Here is a 19,979-nt window from a genome sequence, read left to right as displayed (position 1 = left end):
TTGACATATGCTTCAAGACTTTAGGCATAGGAAACCAATGATCCCCCACCGGCAATCTAGTCTACTTTGACAATTCTATATGATCTTATATGTGCTAAGCAATCCTTAAGGCCCTACATAAATGCTAATTATTACTATCATTGGGAAGGTTTTTTAAAAAGCCCTATAACATGCCTGAACATGTCTCTCTGCCACAGCTACCAAATGACCAAAGTCATTTCCTCCCAGGACAAGTAAAACAAGTCTAATTGCCTTTCTGCTTGACGGCCCTGCCTATTTCAAAAGACATCTTGACATTTCTTGGAGACATAATGATTCAGGGAGAAAACAAAAAGAAAGAAAAACTTAACAAGTCAATAAAGAATCCAAATGTGTTGGAAGATTGTGGGATGTGAAACATTAAAAGGAAAATGAAAAGGACAAATAAATAAACCATTGTTGGAATTTGTTATATTTGAGGCTTCTCTTATATAGGGACTTTTAAAATGGATGATAAAAGAAACTAAACATGTGTAATTGTTTAGAAAGACAAGTTGGAGAATGGCAAGTTCAACATAAGAAGAGGAATACTGGTTGAAAGGATCCAATAATTCTCAGGAGCAACACACAATAAAATGGGTTGGAATAATATTTATGGTTTTATGAGCCTATACTCAAATATGTAGAGTATGGGTAATAAACAAGGTAAAATAGACATCATAATAATAATAATAATAAAAAGCTCTACCTTATAGGTATCATTAATACTTGAGCAAATCTGATTCATTATTTGAATATCACAATAGAAAAGGAATGTCTTATTCTAATGGAAAAGAAGATGAAAACAACTAGAGCATCATAGTATATTAAAAAGATTTATTATTTATTATTTATTAGGCACCTCTTATGTGCCAGGTATTGTGCTAACAGTTACATATGAAAAGGAGAAAAGAGAATGTCTTTGAGTAAAGATTAACAGAGCAAATAAAAGAAGTTAAATCTTTGAGAGAATATATTGTAACAAAAGAACAGCTATTTGGTATAATGGATAGAGAACTGGACTTGGAATCAGGAAAATTTAACTTCATGAGTTCAAATCCACCCTCAGACACTTACTAGCTGTATTACCCCAAGTAAGTCACTTAATCCTATTTGTCCCAATTCCTCATCTATAAAAACGAGCTGGTGAAGGAAATGGCAAACCACTCCAGTGTCTTTGCCAATAAAATCCCTCAATATCACAGAGCTGAACACAACTGAAATGATGAAACAATAATTGTAACATCAGATCAAAAAATGAGAAATGGGTGATGAGTTTTAGATGCTAATTATAGAGATGGCATAGAATCAAGATATAATAGTGACAGGGGACTAAGTATCTACTAAAGGTATTTCTCACTCAACTAAAAGCAAAGCCATTAGTAACAAATAAATGAGATCTTACCTGAAAGATTTAGTTACAGAAGTAGAAATGATAAGAATTTTAAGAGGAAATAATTATGCCATCATTGAATTCATGATACATAATGATGGAGACATTTGGGATCATCTGAAATCAGCCTCACATTTAGAGAAAGGAAATTTTAGTGTTCAGATAATTAGTATAGATTGCATTCTCTAGATACATGACTACAAAACATGTCAAGTCAATAAAAGAATGGCATATTCTCAAGAATGGCATGTCATGTCAAGTTGACATGACACATCACATTATTTCAAAGGGATGATTTTGGGAGTACAGGAATTTTGCTGATCAGCTCTGATTTTAAAGAGTAAATGAAGATAAATAACAAAAAACTGGCAAAATTTTAGTAGACTATAAGATCCTTGAGGGCAAGAACTATTACAAAATTTTTTTCTTTATCTACCAGTCCCTATTATAGTTCCTTGCACTTGTAATAATTCTAGCTGACTATCGGATAAACACTTAATGAATGATCATAGAACTTCTTTTCTTTAAATTACATTGTCCTAAAATAATGGTAAGACAAAACCCAAACTGATGAATCTTGCAATAAAAATTAAGAAAATCAAATTTTATATTGCTTCTTTTTCTCATAAAGGAAAAAGAACTTCACTGATTGGAAATAGCTAATAGAAAATTGAAACACTCATAATAAAAGAAGATAGTAAGAAAGCACCTAATTGTCCTCAATGAACAAAACCCACTACCTCATTTGCAGAAGAATGACACCCTTAGAGATGTAATTATTGAACTGATATCAAGAATCTTTTATAAACAGATTCATTCTAACTTGGGTGATGGAGATTTAGTTTTATTTAGTAAAATTCTAGAATGCCTTATTAAAAAATAGAGTTTGCTAATAGTTTTTAGGGGGAAAATCATTGTCTCTAAAGTTACTGCCTCTGTGATCTTGGGGAAATTGCTGACTCTAGAGTTAAAAACCTGAGGTTAAATCTTCCTTTGTGCATACTACCTTTGTGACTTTGAGCAAATCACTTACCTTTCAGGAACTTGAGAAGTCACATGTATAAAATCAGAGGTGGGCTGCTAAGATTCTTTTCATCTCTGTATTTATGATTCTATGATTCTAAATGGTAACTAGTAGTCAGAATAAGTGATTTAAAATAAAGTATACTTAATTAAGTTTAATTTAGCTTTTTGACAGGATTCTTAACCAAGTAGTTCTGAAAAATATTGAGAATATAGTATTTTTGCTCCCCAGAAGCAAGACGATAGTAAGTGATAGAAATTGCTGAGATGAGTTTTATGACAGCATGCTTAGCTGCCCTCAAAAATGATTATTCTAAGTCAAAAAATGCTCATCAATGCACCAATAGTGAGGGAAGAAAGGGGTTCCTAATGAAGTATCCCAAGGCTTTATCTTTAGTCCTTTAATATATGAAAATTACCACTGATTTGCATGAATATATGAAGGCATACTTATCAAATCTGAATAACAAACAAGTTTAGATAACTGTTAGATAACTAAATTGGGATATAAAAACATTTCTTCAGGTTAGACTAAGTTACATTCAATCCATATCTACCACTCAATCATAATTCAGGTAGCGATTATCTATTGACATTGAGGCTACTACTTTTATTTCTTCAATGAGTTTAGTACCCAGTTCACAATTTTTCTCCTCTCTTCCAATTCCTGCTCTCTTATTATAGTACTTCAACATGAATATGAATACTCTTTCTAACATTCTAGTTCCTCAGCTTATTCAATTCTTGGGATTTACTCAGTTCTCCTCCTCACTTCAGCTACAGAGTGAGAAAATCATATCTTTGATTTTGCCATCACCCACATATGAGCGACTTCCATGTTCATGAACTGTGAAATAACCTCAATCTGATCAAAATTTCTAATCATTCTCTCTCTGCTTTTTAAACTGCAAAGCATCTTTGCCCTTACCATAATCTCCAATCCTTTAATCCCTTATATATTTCCCAAACCATAATTTTTTACAATCAATATTTTCCTTCCTTCCTTCCCCATTTTAACTCTTTCGAGAATAAATACAATTATACACTATTCTATTTCTGTTCATGTGCCCTACCACAGTCATTTTACCCTGCCAAGCACAAATTTTAGCTTACTCCCAGCATCTGCTCTCTTCAGTCTTGGTTACTAAATGAAGATGAAGAAAATCACAAAACATGCTGACTGGGTCTGTTACAGATTTATTTTACATAATCTTAACTGAGCCCTCACTATATAAAGGCAATTTTTTTTACAAACTTTTGTTGATTCAATATCCCATTCACCAAAATAGCTTTTCAAAAAAATTTTCTTTTCTTCTCTAGTTTCCCATAGCTCACTTTCCCCTGTTTTTTTTTTCCCATAAGAACTTGCCTCATATTTGCCTTAAAAACTGTGGTCATGGGGCAGTTAGTTGGTGTAGTAGATAGAGCACCAGCCCTGAAATCAGGAGGACCTGAGTTCAATTCTGACATCAGACATTTACTACTTCCTAGCTATGTTACCCTGGGCAAGTCACTTAACCCCAATAAACTCAGGGAGAAAAAAAAAAAAAAAAAAACACTGGTCATTCATTAAGCTCTCCTCCTTACCTGTTCTTTCTTATTTTATATGATGCAGGTATCTTTGGCAATTATCTTTTTCAGTCCTTTTTCTATGAAGAGCTTACCCTTCTCCTTACTTGTGCAACCATGAACAAGTATTCCTATTTTAACTCATCTTTTTGGCTTGTTTCTTTCACTTTTCTTCAATTTCTCCTTGTCTATTAACAAATACAGCTGATGAAAATGCCCATGTTTGCTCCATACTAAAAAATCCTGCACTTGATCTCCTCTCCCACTTTTATGGCCAAAAGGTCGTCTACAATCCATATATATCACTCCTCTTAATTCTCTATAACCTAGATTTTTATTTTATTATTCAACTGAAACCACTTTCTCTGAAGTTGCCAATGATCTAATTAACAAATATACTGTCTCTTTTTTTCAATCCTCATTCTTCTTGATCTTTCTGTAGCCTCTTCTCCTTGAAGAGGTTTTTAGGACACTACTCTGCCCCAGTTCTCTTCCTATTTGTAAATCTCTTTTGCTGAATCTTAATCCAGGTCATAGTTGCTACACATAAGTGTCCACTCCTGGGACTAGGTCTCTTCTTACTCTATACTATTTTACTTGGTGATATCATTAGCTCCCATGATTCAATTATCATCTTTGCTAATTACTCTTAAATCTATGATCCAGCTCTAAATTCTCTTATGCTTCCCAGTCTCATATTTCATCTCACCTATTAGGTACTTCAAACTAGATGTCACATATATATAATTATATATGCATATACATATATGTATGTATGTATGTATATGTGTGTATTAAACTCAACAGATCCAAAACTATCTATGTTATATTGTTCTTATTACAAAGGCTGCCCTCTTGCTAGTTTCCTTATATTACCACTATCCTCCCAGTCACCCAGGATCAAGACCTACATGTCATCCTTACTTTTTACTCTTTCATCTGTACAACCCCATTTCCAACATGTTGCTATGTCCTCTTGATTTGTATCCTCATACCATTTCTTATATATATATCACCTTCTTTTCACTGATAATTTTATAACCCTGATGCAGGGTCTCATCATGTCACATCTAAACTATTAGAATAGCCTGTTTCTTGGTCTCCCTGACAACAAGTTTCTCTACTTCAGTCCATCCCCACTCAGCTGACAAAATAATGTTCTTTAAACACAAGTATGACCATAGCACCTTTTCCCAATAAACTCTAATAAGTCCCTATCAACTACAGGATCAAATATAAAATCCTATATTTGATATTTAAAACCCTTTGTTACCTGGCTCACTACTAACATTTTAGTCTTCTTATATCTTACCTGTGCTCATGTATTCTAAGATTCAATTACACTGGGCCTCCTTGTGATTCCAACAATGACAAGACAATCCATCTATCAATTCTGTATGTTTTCACTGATTGTCTTCCATGGCTAGAAATCTCTCCTTTCTTGCTCTCCTGGCTTTCCTGGCTTCCTTAAATTCTCAGATAAAAATCTTACCTTCTATAAAAAAGACTTTTTTGACCCCTCTTAATGCTCGTGACTTTCCTTTGTTGATTAGCACTCATTTATCCTGTATATAACATTTTTTGTTCATAGTTATTTTCATGTTGTTTCCCCCTCCCCCATTTAGTCTACGAGTTCCTTGAAAGCAGGGACTGCCTTTTCTCTTTCTTTGCATCCCCATATTTATCACAGTTTATGGTACAAAGTACTCATTTATTAAATCTTGTTAACTGACTGTATGGTGGAACAAAGCTAATAGCAAAAAATTTATTAGGATTTAAAATAAAGTTTCACATCAAGGTTCAAAAGTTCAATTTCATAAGGAGATGATGAGGGAGATATTCCTAGGCATCAGTTCAGTGAAAAAGACATTTTAATGTGATGAAAATTAAATGTGAATCAACAATGTGACTTGGTGAAAAAAGTTAATATGATATTTGGCTGTGTTAATGGAAACATAGTGTACAAAATGAGAAAAGTTATTATACTATTCATATGTAAATGAGGCAGCTGGAGCAAGGGGAAACCAGGAAAGGTTTTCAATATCCATATCTTCCTATTTTTGTCCTGTTGTCTTCAGTCAGAGGCCTTCAGAGTGCCAGGAGAAGTATGTATGGGAAGTAGTTTTACTGCATATAAACCCTCAATTTTTTTTCCATTTTATATAATCTCTTCCTTAAAAGCAAATATACACATTTAGTATAATGTATAGTGATAATACTATAATATTATAACACATACATAGATTGTTTGAGGGTTGCCTTTATTCAAAAGTGCTCTTCTTACACATATGTTCCTGCCCCCTGGAGTCCCATTTCTATGACTGGAACTGTGTAAGGACATAAATGGTTCTAATACGGAACACTTAGGAACCTCTAACTCCCTTAGGAAGTCACAGATTTAGAGTCAGGGCTTTAAAAAAATGTACTTAACATAAATAGATGTTTCCTGCAGGCAGTAACAGCAAACATCTACATAATGTCAATTTGACAGCTTCTGCTAATAACGACTTGAAAAGGGACTTAGACAGGTCCCTAAATAATTTATGCAATACATTGAAAAACTGACTAGCAGGGGGGAAATGGTATAATTATTTCACTGAAATTTGTCATTGTAAATGACTTTACATTGTCATGTAAAGTAATATTATTCAATTGGATTTATTATGCAATATTTAATATGAAATCAATCATCAAGATTTTTTACTAATAATTGATTCAGCTATATTCAATTCAACAAGTATGTAAATGCTTATAATTTACCACTACTCTCTTAAGGCCTATGATTACAAAAATTATGCAGCCCCTGCCCTCAAGCAAAACAACATTTATTCAAATAAGTAAAACCAAGCATAAAGACTAATTCTGATAACAGGGAAAGCACTAACTAAAAATGGCCTTACAAATGAGGCAACATTAGAGCCCCTAAAGGAAACTAGAAATTCCAACAAAAATAGGTGAGAAGGAAGAATACTCTAGACAAGGAAGAAGGACATGTAAATCTTTGGAAGCAGATAATGAAATGGAAATCATATAAAAGGAATGAAAAGCAAGGCAGTTTGAAGCACAGTCAATGTAAAAAGAAATAATGTGCAATCAATCTAGAAAGAGAGGTTGTAAACATATTAGGAAGGACCTTAAAAGTAAAAATTGGGAATTTATTTTTAACCTAAAAGTATTAGGGTATTACTGGGGCTTACAGTTCAAGTGGTTAATATAATCAGATCTATGCTTTAGTAATAGCAATTTACTGTGTGGAGAATAAGATTTGATGCAGGAAGACCCCTTAGAAAGCTATTGCAGTAGTCTAGGCAAAAGTAGGAGACAAGGAGATGGATGCAAGAGATGCCCTAGAATAAAAATCAGTGATCCTGGTAAGTACTGCACATAGGAGAGTAAGGGAGAACAAAGTTATTGTGAGCTTATATACTTGGGGAGTAGAAGAATTGTGGCAACCTTGATAGGAACAAGGAAGTTATAAAGAAAAGGAAATAAAATTAGTTTTTACAAAGATATAAAATGATAGGATTGACACTGAAAGGAACCCTAGTTCCAATATCTCATTATATAAATGAAGTGAAATACAAAAAGTTGATTTGCCTCTATGTTATAGAGTTAAGGCATAACAGAATTTAAACAAAATTCCCCTGACTCCAGATCTAGTGCTTCTTTCTTTGAAGTTGCTTAGGAGTCATGTAGGTAAAACTGTCCAACAAACAGGTGGTGATGTAGAAACAGAGTCCTTGGAAAAGCCGAGGACTAGTTAAGGAGATTTTGAAATTATCAGTTTACAGATAACAGATGAACTCAAGGAAATTGATAAGATCACCAATGCGAAAGGGAAGAAAAAAGACAGAAAAGAGAGGAAAAGAAAGAAAGTATGAGAGGGAGGAGAGAGAGACAGAGACAGAGAGAAAGAGAAAGAGATATAGAGGTAAAGAGACAGAGACAGAGAGACAGAGACAGAGAAAAATAAGACCAGGCATATAAAGCCCAAGTATATAATCATATTCTGGAGGACATGGAGAATGATCTAACAAAGATTGAGAAAGAATGGTCAAACATATACAAGGAAAATAGGAAAAGAGCATTTATTTATATCGCATAAGCCAACAACTTGCTAATTTAAAAAGAGAATAAGAACTATCATTTAATAGGTGGAAAAGTGTAAAGTAACTCCAAAGATCTAAGTGAAGAGATCCAATTCAGTTCACTAGACCAATGCTAAAGATCTACTATTATATGAGACCTTTTGCATGGTAGTGGGGAATATAATGATTAAAATGAAAAAAAAAAAAAAAAACCCACACATAGAAAAAAATTAATTTTACATTCCATACACTCAAGAAATTTAAGCTTAACAGGCTTAGCTTATCTGAGATCCTATTAAGAAGTCCAAAATATTCCTTTATGTTTCCAAATTTGGGGTTCAATTAAACTGATTAATGACTACATAATAATATGGAATTAAACTGAAGGACATGAGTTTAAGGCTTAGCTTTTTGATGTATATGATTCTGGGCAGTCATTTAACTTTTAGGGTTCTAATTTCTTCATCTGTAAAATGAAATGAATAGAGGGGATCAATTCCAACAATAAAGCTAATTCTATAATCCTGACACTCATGAGTGAGATGAAGATATTTTATGTATGTCCTCTCTGGCTAGATTAGAAATGAGGGGCCAAAAACAGTATGGTGAGGTTGCCAGAGGTACAACTGAAGTTGAACTACAGGGCAGTGGGCAAGAAGTTAAACAAATGAAGATATAAATAAGATTAGCTTAAGATCATGCTTGAACTTTTCAAAAAACAGCAACCCAGACTGTGGACAGCAGCTACAAAGATGAAAACAGCAGCGAAGCAGAGCCCTTGAAGTGTAGATAGGTTAATCATATATTGGCTCAAGGTTCTTCAAGATCTTTGGTTCTTACAGGTTAATAAGGATTTAGGACATACTTCTGTGAAGCAGTAAAAAATTTGTGTTTGAAGAGCTAGAGTTCATTTTCACTAAATCTTAAAAGAGTGAGTAAAGATAGCTAGCTTCAACTTTTTCAGACTTCTTACATCTTATATTAAATGAATAGAAGAAAGTACAAAAAAACAGAGCTAGGGGTAGAATCAAGGAGGCTCAAATCCATGCCATTGCTCAGACTGTGAGCTGGTCATTTTAATAAATCTCTCACTGTTTCAGGAACTAAGATATATTTTAGCAAACCTAGAGTTCCCCACAGGAAAAAAATCAAAGGTCAGACACATACTTATCTCATACAAATAATGAAAAACACACGAGAATAGCCACAATAGTTTATTGTCATGGCATGCCTGAAAACTAGAATTAATTTATTTCTTAAAAGATAAACTTTCTGTAAGAAAAATTCCAAATGTCACAAAGTAAGAATAATACTGTACATAATCCATTTCCAAAGAAATCAAACTAGTAATTTGCAAGGGCAAATCTAAAAAAAAAAAAAAAAAAAAAAAAAAAAAGGTTACCATTTATTTCCTTGTGGTGGAGGATCCAGAAGCACTCGAATTATATATAATAAGCAGCTTAATACTTTCAGAGAAAAATTGAACAAGCGTATTCTTAGACCTTTAACAAAAAAGAAGAGAAAAAAATCAGTTTGTTTCAAATTTAAATTCTATTCCAAAAGCCTAAAAGAAATGTCAAAAATCCAATTCTGAGTAAAGTGCTTATATTGATTGATATTTAGAACCTATACTATTCAAATATTCAGAAACCTTTGTGGAATATTTCTATGAAGAAGATGAATTTCAATTACCCAAATGTTTAAAAATGTGAGTCTAACAGAGTACATGAACTATAAATAAAAGTTAAAGTTACCAGACCCAAGAATTAAGACAGCATAAAATTCATGTTCATCTCAGGTACTTAAATATTTCCCTGAATATTTTAGAGGAGATTATACACATAGTCTTTTAAGGCAGAACTCTTTGAGTTGTCTATATGGTAGAAATTCCCATGCTTAATATAATAATAATGCTCATAATTTTGTAATGCATATTGATACAATACTTAAAGATTTATTAAACAACATACACATATGTAAATGTGTATTCTCATATAATCTTCACACAAACTCTTTAAGATAAATGTTACTATTATTTTCTTTACAAAAACAGGGCAAATGACAATGAAAACTTGTCTATTCACCCAGTTAGTAAGAGTCTGAAGCAGAGTTTGAACACAAGACTTAAAGTCCTAAGTCTACAATACAAGTCTAGTATCCAATAGTCTAGTTAAGATAAGAAATTCTCTTTTTGATATTGGGAAAATTAGATGTTAAACAAACCCAGTGTTCTATGTTATATTAATTAAATTTCTTACCAGAATCTACTTTTCTCTTTTTTTCTCTCAAAAGCCAAATCTTAAATCTAATCTCTTAAAAATAGGTGACTTTGCAAAGATCTCTTAAAAGATCTTACACATGATACATATGAATAAAAATACTTTGATTTGCTAATGATAACAAAAATACATATACTATTAATATTAAGTGAAAAATGTACGTCTGTCTTTGTCTCTTTTTGCCTCTGTCTCTCTATTTCTGTCTCGTCTCCTCTTCCTCCTCCTTTACTTCCTCCTTCTCCTCCTCCTCCTCCTTCTCTTCCTCCTCCTCCTTCTTCTTCTCCTCCTTCTCCTTCTCCTTCTCCTTCTCCTTCTTCTTCCTTCTCTCCCTCCCTCTCTCCCTTCCCCTTACCCCTTAAATTATGAGAACTATGTCTTAATCTTCTAAAGTGACTTTTAAGAAAGAGCTATTGGCTACCAATGAAAACTCCATGATAAACAATACCTACATAGACATGTATGTACGTTTGCATATATAATATATCATTTAACTTTAATAAGGCCAATTGAAAAACAAGGACTAAAGTGACCAGATCTCAAAGAATTCAATGAGGAACTTCACTGAGCCAAGCAATTTCATCATTGTTGATCTATTATATACATTCTGTAGTCACAGAGGAATTAGCATTCAGCATTTCAAGGAATCATTCCCCTGTTTCATACTAGTAAGACTGCATAGTAGCAGCAAACACTCATCTCAAGAGCAACTACAAAGGTACTATACAGATTGGAGCTAGTTGCTCATTGACATAAAGCAAAACTGATTTTGAGGCAATAGCAAATGAAGACACTATCTACAGAAATATCACTACAAGATCTGTATCCCAAAGAAATCATAAGAAAAGGAAAAGGATACGCATGTACAAAAATACTTATAGCATTTCTTTTTGTGATGGCAAAGCATTAGAAATTGAGAGGATGCTCAGCAGTTGGGGAATAGCTGAATAAATTGTGGCATATGAATGTAATGAAATACTATTCTATAAGAAATGATGAGCAGAAGGATTTCAGCAAAACCTGAAAGACTTACATAAACTGATGTTGAATGAAATGGGCAGAACAAGACAGTAATGGTAACACTGGGAAATGATAAACTATGAGAGATACAGTTTTTCTCAGCAATACATGGATACAAAAAAATTCTGAAAAATTTGTGAGGGAAAATGCCATGCACATCCAGAAAAAGATGTATGAAATCTAAATGCAGATTGAAGTAAACTATTTTCATTCTTTAAAATTTTGTTTCTTTTTCTTTTTCATAACTTTTTCTTTTGTTGTGATTCTTCTTTCATAACAAGATTAATATGGATATATGTTTAAAAGAATTGTACATATAGACTATATTGAATTGTTGTCTTGAGGGAAGGGAAGAGAAAGATGGAGAAAATTTTGGAACTAACTATCCCACAAAAATGAATATTGAAAACTATCTTTACATGTAATTGAAAAAATACTATCTAGTGCAAAAAATAACAGATAATATAGTGCCATACTTAGAATGCTTAACTTTTCAAGTGAGGAAAACCTGATTTGAAATCTCACTTCAAATATTTATTAGTTATGTGACCCTCAGCAAGTTGTTTAACCTTTTAGCCTCAGTATTCTCATCTGTAAAAGAGATAGTAACAGCAACTATTTCAAAGGGTTATTAAGAGCACCAACTAAAATAGCATATTAAAATGACCTTAAACTACTTTATAATAGATGCTGAATATTATATATAGCTTTATATTTACTAATTCATTGATAGATCTATGCCAGATCTCAAGAAGTAAGGTGAATTATAATGAAAAGACAACAAGCCTCAGAGTTAAGAAAACATGAGCTCAAGTCTTAATTGATAAATCTTAGCTTTGGGATGCTGAGCTGTAATGTCCAGGCTAGCTTTCTGGAGGCTCTCTGGATGGGCCTTGGTTTTAGCAGGAGAGTCACCATGAAGATGGTCAGGGATCGAGTCTGGAGTGTGGAGTCTAGAGTCTGTGAGTCTGAAATCTAGCTCAAGCACACACTTACTCTCATCTCTAGTACTCTCAACCCTTAAATACCTTAGTACGATTATATTACTAGAGCACAATAAGCATATGCCAACTGTAGAACCATTACATCACCATATCACACTAAGTATATACCAACTACAGTGATTACATCATTATGTGTATATGTGAACTAGAGAACCATTATCTCATCAATCACACTGAATAAACATCAGCTGTAAGTATCTTTGCTTCAAGTGTACTTTTCCAGAGTTCTGGTCCTCTACTCTGAGCAAGTCATAAAATTTCTTAGGGCCCTCAGCAAACACGAAAGAATTCAAATTTTGAAATATTTGCTGACATTGGTAAAGGGAATTTTCTCACTGTGATCTCCTAACATTACCAAAACCACAGATCTAAATGTATGTATGCATGCATGAATGCATGGGCACACACATAATATTAGAACTTACACTCTGAACTTTAATTACTAAAATATTCAATGAACTTTGTATTAAATGACATTTAATGTATAAAACATTTCCAAAGCTTCTGCCTTGTATAGACCATTATAATGAAAATCTGGGGGTTTTTTTGCACTTATTGTTAATCCATAGTACAACACCAATAGCAACATACCACTTACTTACATATCATCCTCTACCATTTTTATACCACATTTCCAAATGACTGTGATCCTGGATTTTGATCACTGAATTTCGAATATGAATGAAAATAAGAAAATCAGAAGTATAGAGCAAGAACACTGGCTTTGTAATATAGATTCAAATCTTGACTCTGATGTTTTTCTTGCAGAACCTTTAGGACTCAGTTTCATTATCTGTAAAATCAAGAGATCAGTCTAGATGACACTGAATGCCCCTTCTATCCCCAAACATATAATAACTATAATTTTATGATGATATAAAGATCTCAAATACATTTTCAGAACACATAGCCTTGGGATTCCTTTGAAAGTGTAGAACTTTAGTGAATCTAAAATTTCACAACTATTGGAAATAACTAAAACTTTAATAATAATAAACTAATCACTGGATGCCTAGACTCTTATAAAGAAGCATATTTTCTTTCCCTCCATCTGCTCTTTTATCTTCTTTCTTGTCAAAAAAACAAAAGCTTATGGCATCTCTCCCAATTCAAACATATTAAAAATTCCCTATCAAAATTACTTCTCTAGTAGGCACATAATTTCCTTTTTTTCCTCTTTTGATTAAAAAATAAATAACCACATTATTTTATACTTTAAAATCAAAGCTACTGTTGTGGATCTAGGCATAACTAATAAGTTTCTATTGTCCAAGTTCTACTCTAATTAGAAGCAAAGCTCTATGTCATTTTGCAATATTTAATAGGACTCAGATTAACATTAGTATAATAATCAAGAAACTAAGAAGCTTTTTCCCCAAATTATCTAAGGAGAAGAGTAAGGAATTTACTATTTGGTTCAGTGATGCAACTTTTAATGATTATTTTCATAACAAAGATGCATAATTACAAAAGGCTAGCCTAAATTTAGAAGGAATAGAATCTAGTCCTGCAATTTTATTGGCACATGAAACTCCTAATTTTACATGGTAACATCGTCTCTGAAACTTACAGTCTTAGAGAACTGCTTGACCACTAAGAGGTTAGATGAATTAACCAGGATTACTTACCCAATATGTGTTAGCAGTATTGCAAAAATAAAATTTAGACTGCTAGTTAAAGTATATATATATATCCGTATCAAATGCAAAATTAATATATCACCTTCATATTTAGCATTATATGGTAAGTGATTAAACAAGATGTTATGATTATAGCAAAATTATTAGATAGATTCAATTATATATGATTAAAAAGTTTTTATATGAACAAAATTAGTACAACTAGAATTAGAGGAGAAGGAGTTGACTAGAACACAATTTTTATATAAAATATCTCTGATAAGAAAGTGATATCCCACAGTAAGTAAATCACACAGTAATTAATATACTAGACCTAGAACCTGAGAGAACTGGAAATCTGACCTTAGATACTTGCTAGCTGTATGATCCCAGCATGTCTCTTAAGCTTTCTGCCTCAGTTTCTTTAACTGGAAATTAGGAAGCATAAGTACTTACCTCACAGACTTCTGAATATGAAATCACTAAGCACTTTAGTGCTTAGTAAAGTATTTGGTATAGATGGTTAATTAATCCTTATTTTCTTCTTTGTTTCTTATACAAGTTATATAGACAATTCTGATAGCTTAAGTGACTTGTCCATGATTACATAACCAGTGTGAGTTAGACATGGGATTTGAACCCAGGTCTTCTTAATAGATTATCAGTTCCTTGAGGTCAGGAACTATCTAGATTTTCCTTTATATTTCTAGTACTAAGTATAATTCCAAGCACACAGTTAGTGCTTAATGCCATCTTATAAACTGAATTAAATTGGATGGAATCACATCTTGTAACATCAATGTATGTTAGAACCCACAAGGAACTATTCTTTGCTTTATATATACCATAAAGAGCATAGGAAGCAGCAGCTCCCTAACCTTCACAGTTCATCAGCACTACCACCTCCATGATCATTTAATATCCTTTTTCCATTGATCACATTCTCTCCACTGCAAAAAGTTTGACTACTTCTGATTTAAATTGTTTATTCCTTATTTTATTTTCTTATAATCTCTCCAAGATTATCACTTTCTAGGAGAAAGAAAAAGATTCAGAAGCCTGAGCAAACATTTCTGACTCTTCCTGTTCTCTCAGAATATAAACAAAGTCTTAAGTAAATTAAATAATAGTATTAGAAAAAGATTTAAGTTTTTATTTTAGGGAAATAAAATTATGTAATACACAGAAAGTAAACTAACTACTTACTTGATCGCTGATTTTTGATGAAAAATAATTTTAACCTCTCTTTAAATGTATTTTCATTCATGTAGAATTCAACTTGTACTCTGAAAAAGAAAAATAGTAAAGATCATGTTCAAATGGTATGTTAAATTATTTTGATAAAGGATAATTTAAATATTAACTCTTTTAACCTTTTATTGACATTAATTTTACAAATATGATATCCAATATTTATTTAAAAAGAGAAATAAATAAATTATACACTGTGATTTATGAGGAATCAGTATATTTTTTCAGATATACTGCAAATAATCTAAACAACACATAAATAATTGTGTTAATTACACTATTTAATGCTACAGAAATGCCACTAAAACCTATTGCAAAAGTCTATAAATATCTCTGTTATTGTGAATCTAGAATAATGCCTTCCAAAAAGTAGATACTCAGCAAATATTAAAGGAAGGGATAAGAGGAGAGAGAAAAACAAGGATGGAAGGAAGGAAGGAAGGAAGGAAAGAAGAGAGGGAGGTAAGGAGGAAGGAAGGAAGGAAGGAAGGAAAGAAGGAAGGAAGGAAGAAAGAAAGGAAGGAAGGAAGGAAGAGAGAGAGGGAGGGAAAGATAAGGAGGGAAAGAAGGAGGTAAATGGTTAGTTGGACCAAAGTAATTGATAACTAGTGTTTAGCACATTGACCGGAACATAGTAAGTGATAATAAATGTTTAATGATATTAAATTTTGACCTTCATTTTACATGTTTCTAATAATCTTTTAAATTGCATTTATCCAATATAATTCAATTGCAGAAAATTTAAAAAGCACTTAGTATATATTGAGGGACTATTTCTAGGGTCTCATCATAGAAAGGGAAAAATGAAATAAATAGTCCCTGTCCTCAAGAATTCCATCTATAACATTTGTCAAAATAAGGATTTCAAAACCATTAGGAAAGTACAATTGATTCATACCATAGTATAAAGGTTTACAATATAACCTCCAAAAAAGGAAGAAAAACCATCATGACTATTGAAAATATGCCTTATTTCAGTTATTGCAAAAAAATTTTTCACAAATTTTAACATGAAATTTATAGGTGTTTTCTCTGTTCGTGTCCATTTAAAAAAGTTGTGTTGATTGTTTTCTAAAAATCAGATTTTATATGATACATTTTCCAGAATTTCTGTGAATCATTTAAAAAGCTATCTCTGATTTAACCAAAGTAAAATTGTTTATATTTTACCATATTGAGTCCATTCCAACTTTTATCAGAATTACCTTTAAGGAAAATTCTTTTATATACATAAAATTCTTGTTGACTTGTTTTGATTTTCCCATTTCCTTCTATTGTTTTGCCTTTACAAATGCTATCTAGAATTTTAAAAATCCAATATAAATGTTATACAACCAAGTTGATATCTCTAGAAAAAAAATTAATTGGCCATTTGAGAAGGAAAAAAAATTACCAACATATTTTTCATAATTAAAATATTCATAATATAAATATTGAGATTTTATAAGATAAATGAGGAAATCATATATACATTGTGTAAATGTGTGTGTGTGTAAAATTTGAAAATGAGAGGTAGAGAGGTAGGTATAGAACCTGTGATTACATTAGTCTAAGAAACTTCTGGGTGAGGAAACATCCGACACCAATGCAAATTGGGATCTATATTATAATTTATGGTGTTGTATAGTTGACTGGGTCATTGACAAACAAAGCGTCTCAACAACAGGCACCAAGCCAATATGTGTCACAGCTAAGACTTGAATCCAAGCCTTTCTACCACTGAGGTCAACTCCCTCTTTATAAACCTAAGATGCCTTATCATATTCAAATACAGCATGTTGAATCCATATATGTATAGGCATACATATATCTGTGTAGAAAGGGAGAGAGAGACATATATCTATACTTTTGTTACCTTTGCAGCCTGATGTATCTTAGTTTGCTACAGTATTATTTCTAGTTTTATACCTATTAATCTTTTCCAATTTCAACTTTCAAATAAATTGAGCATGTGTGTGCCTGTGTGTATGTGTGTGTGTATTTACATTTTTCACAATATTATTGAATTAGTTCATCATTTACCTTTTCTTTTTCAAGCTAAATAAAAGTATGTTTTTATTTCATTTTTATTTTATTGATCAATTCACATGTTCATTCAGCCCATTATTCATTCATTCTACAAATATGTCAGATACTAAGGGGACACAAAAATGAATAAAAATGATACCTTCCCACAAAATGCTTATAGCTATGATTCTCCAAAGGATGAGCACAGGCAGAGAACTAATCTAGTTGGTCACAGAAGGATATGGAATTTATACTTTTATTTTAATCTTCTATGATTTGGGAAAATCAATCCATTTCTCTTCACCTTACTTTCATCAGTTATAAAATAGATGGTCTCTTCTGATTCTATACTCTGCAAAATTGTTGAAACACCATCTCCATTTTCTTGGCAAATTCAATAATAACTATACTTAATTTTATCAAGAATTTTAAAGTTTAAAAAGCATATCATTTCATTTGAACTTCATAACTTTATAAGATAAGTACAATGGGTACTAATGGTAGTGGTCATAGTGATGATGCTTTTTAATTGGATTTGGTATTTCAACCATGTACAGAACTCCTGGTGAGGAACCTATGCAGTAATGCATATTGACACTAGTTCTACATTTTAAAAGTCCTAAAGAGAGGATTAGTATATATCAGTTGCGAAACTTGAAGCCAAATCTTTCTTAATCCAAAGCCCATTCTCTATTTGCTATACCATAGTTATTTCTCAGTGATACCAGTATTATTCCTAAATTACACATGGGTAAAATATGGAGAGAAGAGGACAGCATGTATTAAGTCCCTGCTATGTTTAAGCTATTGTGCTATGTAATTTATGTATATTATCTCATTTGATCCTCACAACAATCCAGTAAAGTAGGTGTTCATCACACCTTTATTTTATAGTTTACAAAACCACACAACCTTTAAGTTCTAAAGTCAGGATATTAACCTAGGATTCCCTAATTACAATTGTATGATGTTTTAACTATGTACTTCACATGACACTACCATTTTCTGGACCTTTCTTAGCTCAATTAAATTACTAAACTAGAATTTTTAAAAATACACAAAGAAAATTTGAAGTTTTTTTGGTTTGTTTTTTGCAATTTACATTCACCCAAGAGAATGTAAACTGCATTAGGAGCTATTTTGTTTTTTGTCTTTTTTGACTCTATTACAGGATCTAGTATATAACAATTAACAAATGTTTACAATTGTTATGTATTTCTTCCAGAACTTGAATACTAATGTAAATAAAAGCTTTCTAGGTTCCTTTCTACTTCTGATCTGATTCAAGCCAAATCAAAACCTCCATGGAATTCCAGAGAAAGGTTTATCTTGATCTTTATTTCTTATCTCTTAGCCATCTCTTTTTTCATGAACATCCCTCCCAATACTGGAGGCTCTCAATTAAATAAATGAAACCAAAATACAAAGTAGCCTTTAACATAAGAATCTAGTCAAAAGCTTTGACACCTTTTCAACCCATTGGTATGTTTTTTGTTTCATTTTTTCCATTCAATATGATCCTCAAGTAGCCTTACTAAAGGCTCATTGCCTACCTTTGATATACACAATGAATCAATTTTTTTTTTTTTAAATCCTCACTCGGAGTTCCTACAGGGTAATTCTGAAATTATTTTACTGATAATTTTTAAATTCACTGTCTAATCAAATCATGCTGAAAGTATTTAACTACTTTTGACCTATAATTTCTTTGTCTAAATTCTGCCAACATTATAACACAGTTCAGGTTAATATATATACACACATACATATATGCATAAAATTTGTAGGGGGAAAGAAAATATTATGTCTGGGGTGATTTCATGATGATAAGAAAAGGAAATGTATGCTCTAATCATTCTTCAATTACCTTTTATTATGGATAATGTTGAAAACTAAGAACAGTTTTGGTTCCTCTTTCCTTTCCCTAGCAATCACACTCCCTGGTATAGAAGAATATACAATGTAGTGGTTTCCATGGTAAAATGGATTACAAGTAGTACTAACAGCATTTTGGTATTCAAGTCTTTCTTTCAGTTGAAGCAATCCTGATTCAACTAAAATCTAGTTCAGTTTAAAAATTGTAAGACATGGGTCATGGAAGTGTTTTATAACGCTAATTCATTATATTTTACAAAGAACAAAACATTTCTTGATATTCTATGTCATTGCTTAATGTAAGATAAAGGAAACACACACATATCAGCTACTATCTGTACACAAATGTCATCTTGGTGAATATCTAATTTCATACTTAGTCCATTTGTAATAAAACTAAGTTAACCCATAAAAAAGAGGATACCTACAAGAAGGCAAGAACAAAATAATATGACTGCAATGAAAAAGAGAAAACATGGTGAAAATGGTGAGAAATGTATGTTAGATAATAATAAAAATAAAATAAATAATTAACTCATTTATTTAATGATTTGAAGATTGTGAAGAAATTTACAAATATTATTTTAACCTCAAAAGAACCCTGGAATGAATTGGTATTATCATCTTCATTTTATATAGATAGGGTAACTGATGCATGGAAAAGTTAAATCACTGGCTTAGGGTTAAACAGCTAGGAAATATTTGAAGACTGATTTGAATTCAAGTCTTCCTAATTCAAGACACAAAACTATCAACTATGGAATTAGTTGAACTTGTTTTTCTTTTTAGTGTTGAAGGGGGGAAAGTAAAAAGGGAGATAAAAAGTGAATTTCATA

At 31.9% G+C, this 19,979-nt stretch overlaps 1 protein-coding gene across 4 annotated transcripts in view; it reads right to left on the bottom strand.

The window, feature by feature from the left end:
• Positions 1-19,979, bottom strand: part of KCNT2 (potassium sodium-activated channel subfamily T member 2) — a 583,045-nt gene that overhangs the window by 400,370 nt on the left and 162,696 nt on the right. For all 4 annotated transcript variants that reach the window (XM_051998719.1, XM_051998721.1, XM_051998720.1 and 1 more), the window contains exons 2-3: positions 15,217-15,296; positions 9,494-9,593 (exon numbers count right to left, since the gene is read on the bottom strand). In XM_051998719.1, coding sequence (XP_051854679.1) covers positions 9,494-9,593; positions 15,217-15,296 — 180 coding nt within the window. The remainder of the gene's footprint in view (positions 1-9,493; positions 9,594-15,216; positions 15,297-19,979) is intronic.

The sequence above is a fragment of the Antechinus flavipes genome, chromosome 4, assembly GCF_016432865.1.
Source record: "Antechinus flavipes isolate AdamAnt ecotype Samford, QLD, Australia chromosome 4, AdamAnt_v2, whole genome shotgun sequence".
In the NCBI taxonomy this organism is placed as follows: Eukaryota; Metazoa; Chordata; class Mammalia; order Dasyuromorphia; family Dasyuridae; genus Antechinus; species Antechinus flavipes.
Note: the sequence above shows the minus strand (reverse complement) of the source record. Positions and strands in the feature narration are given on the sequence as shown.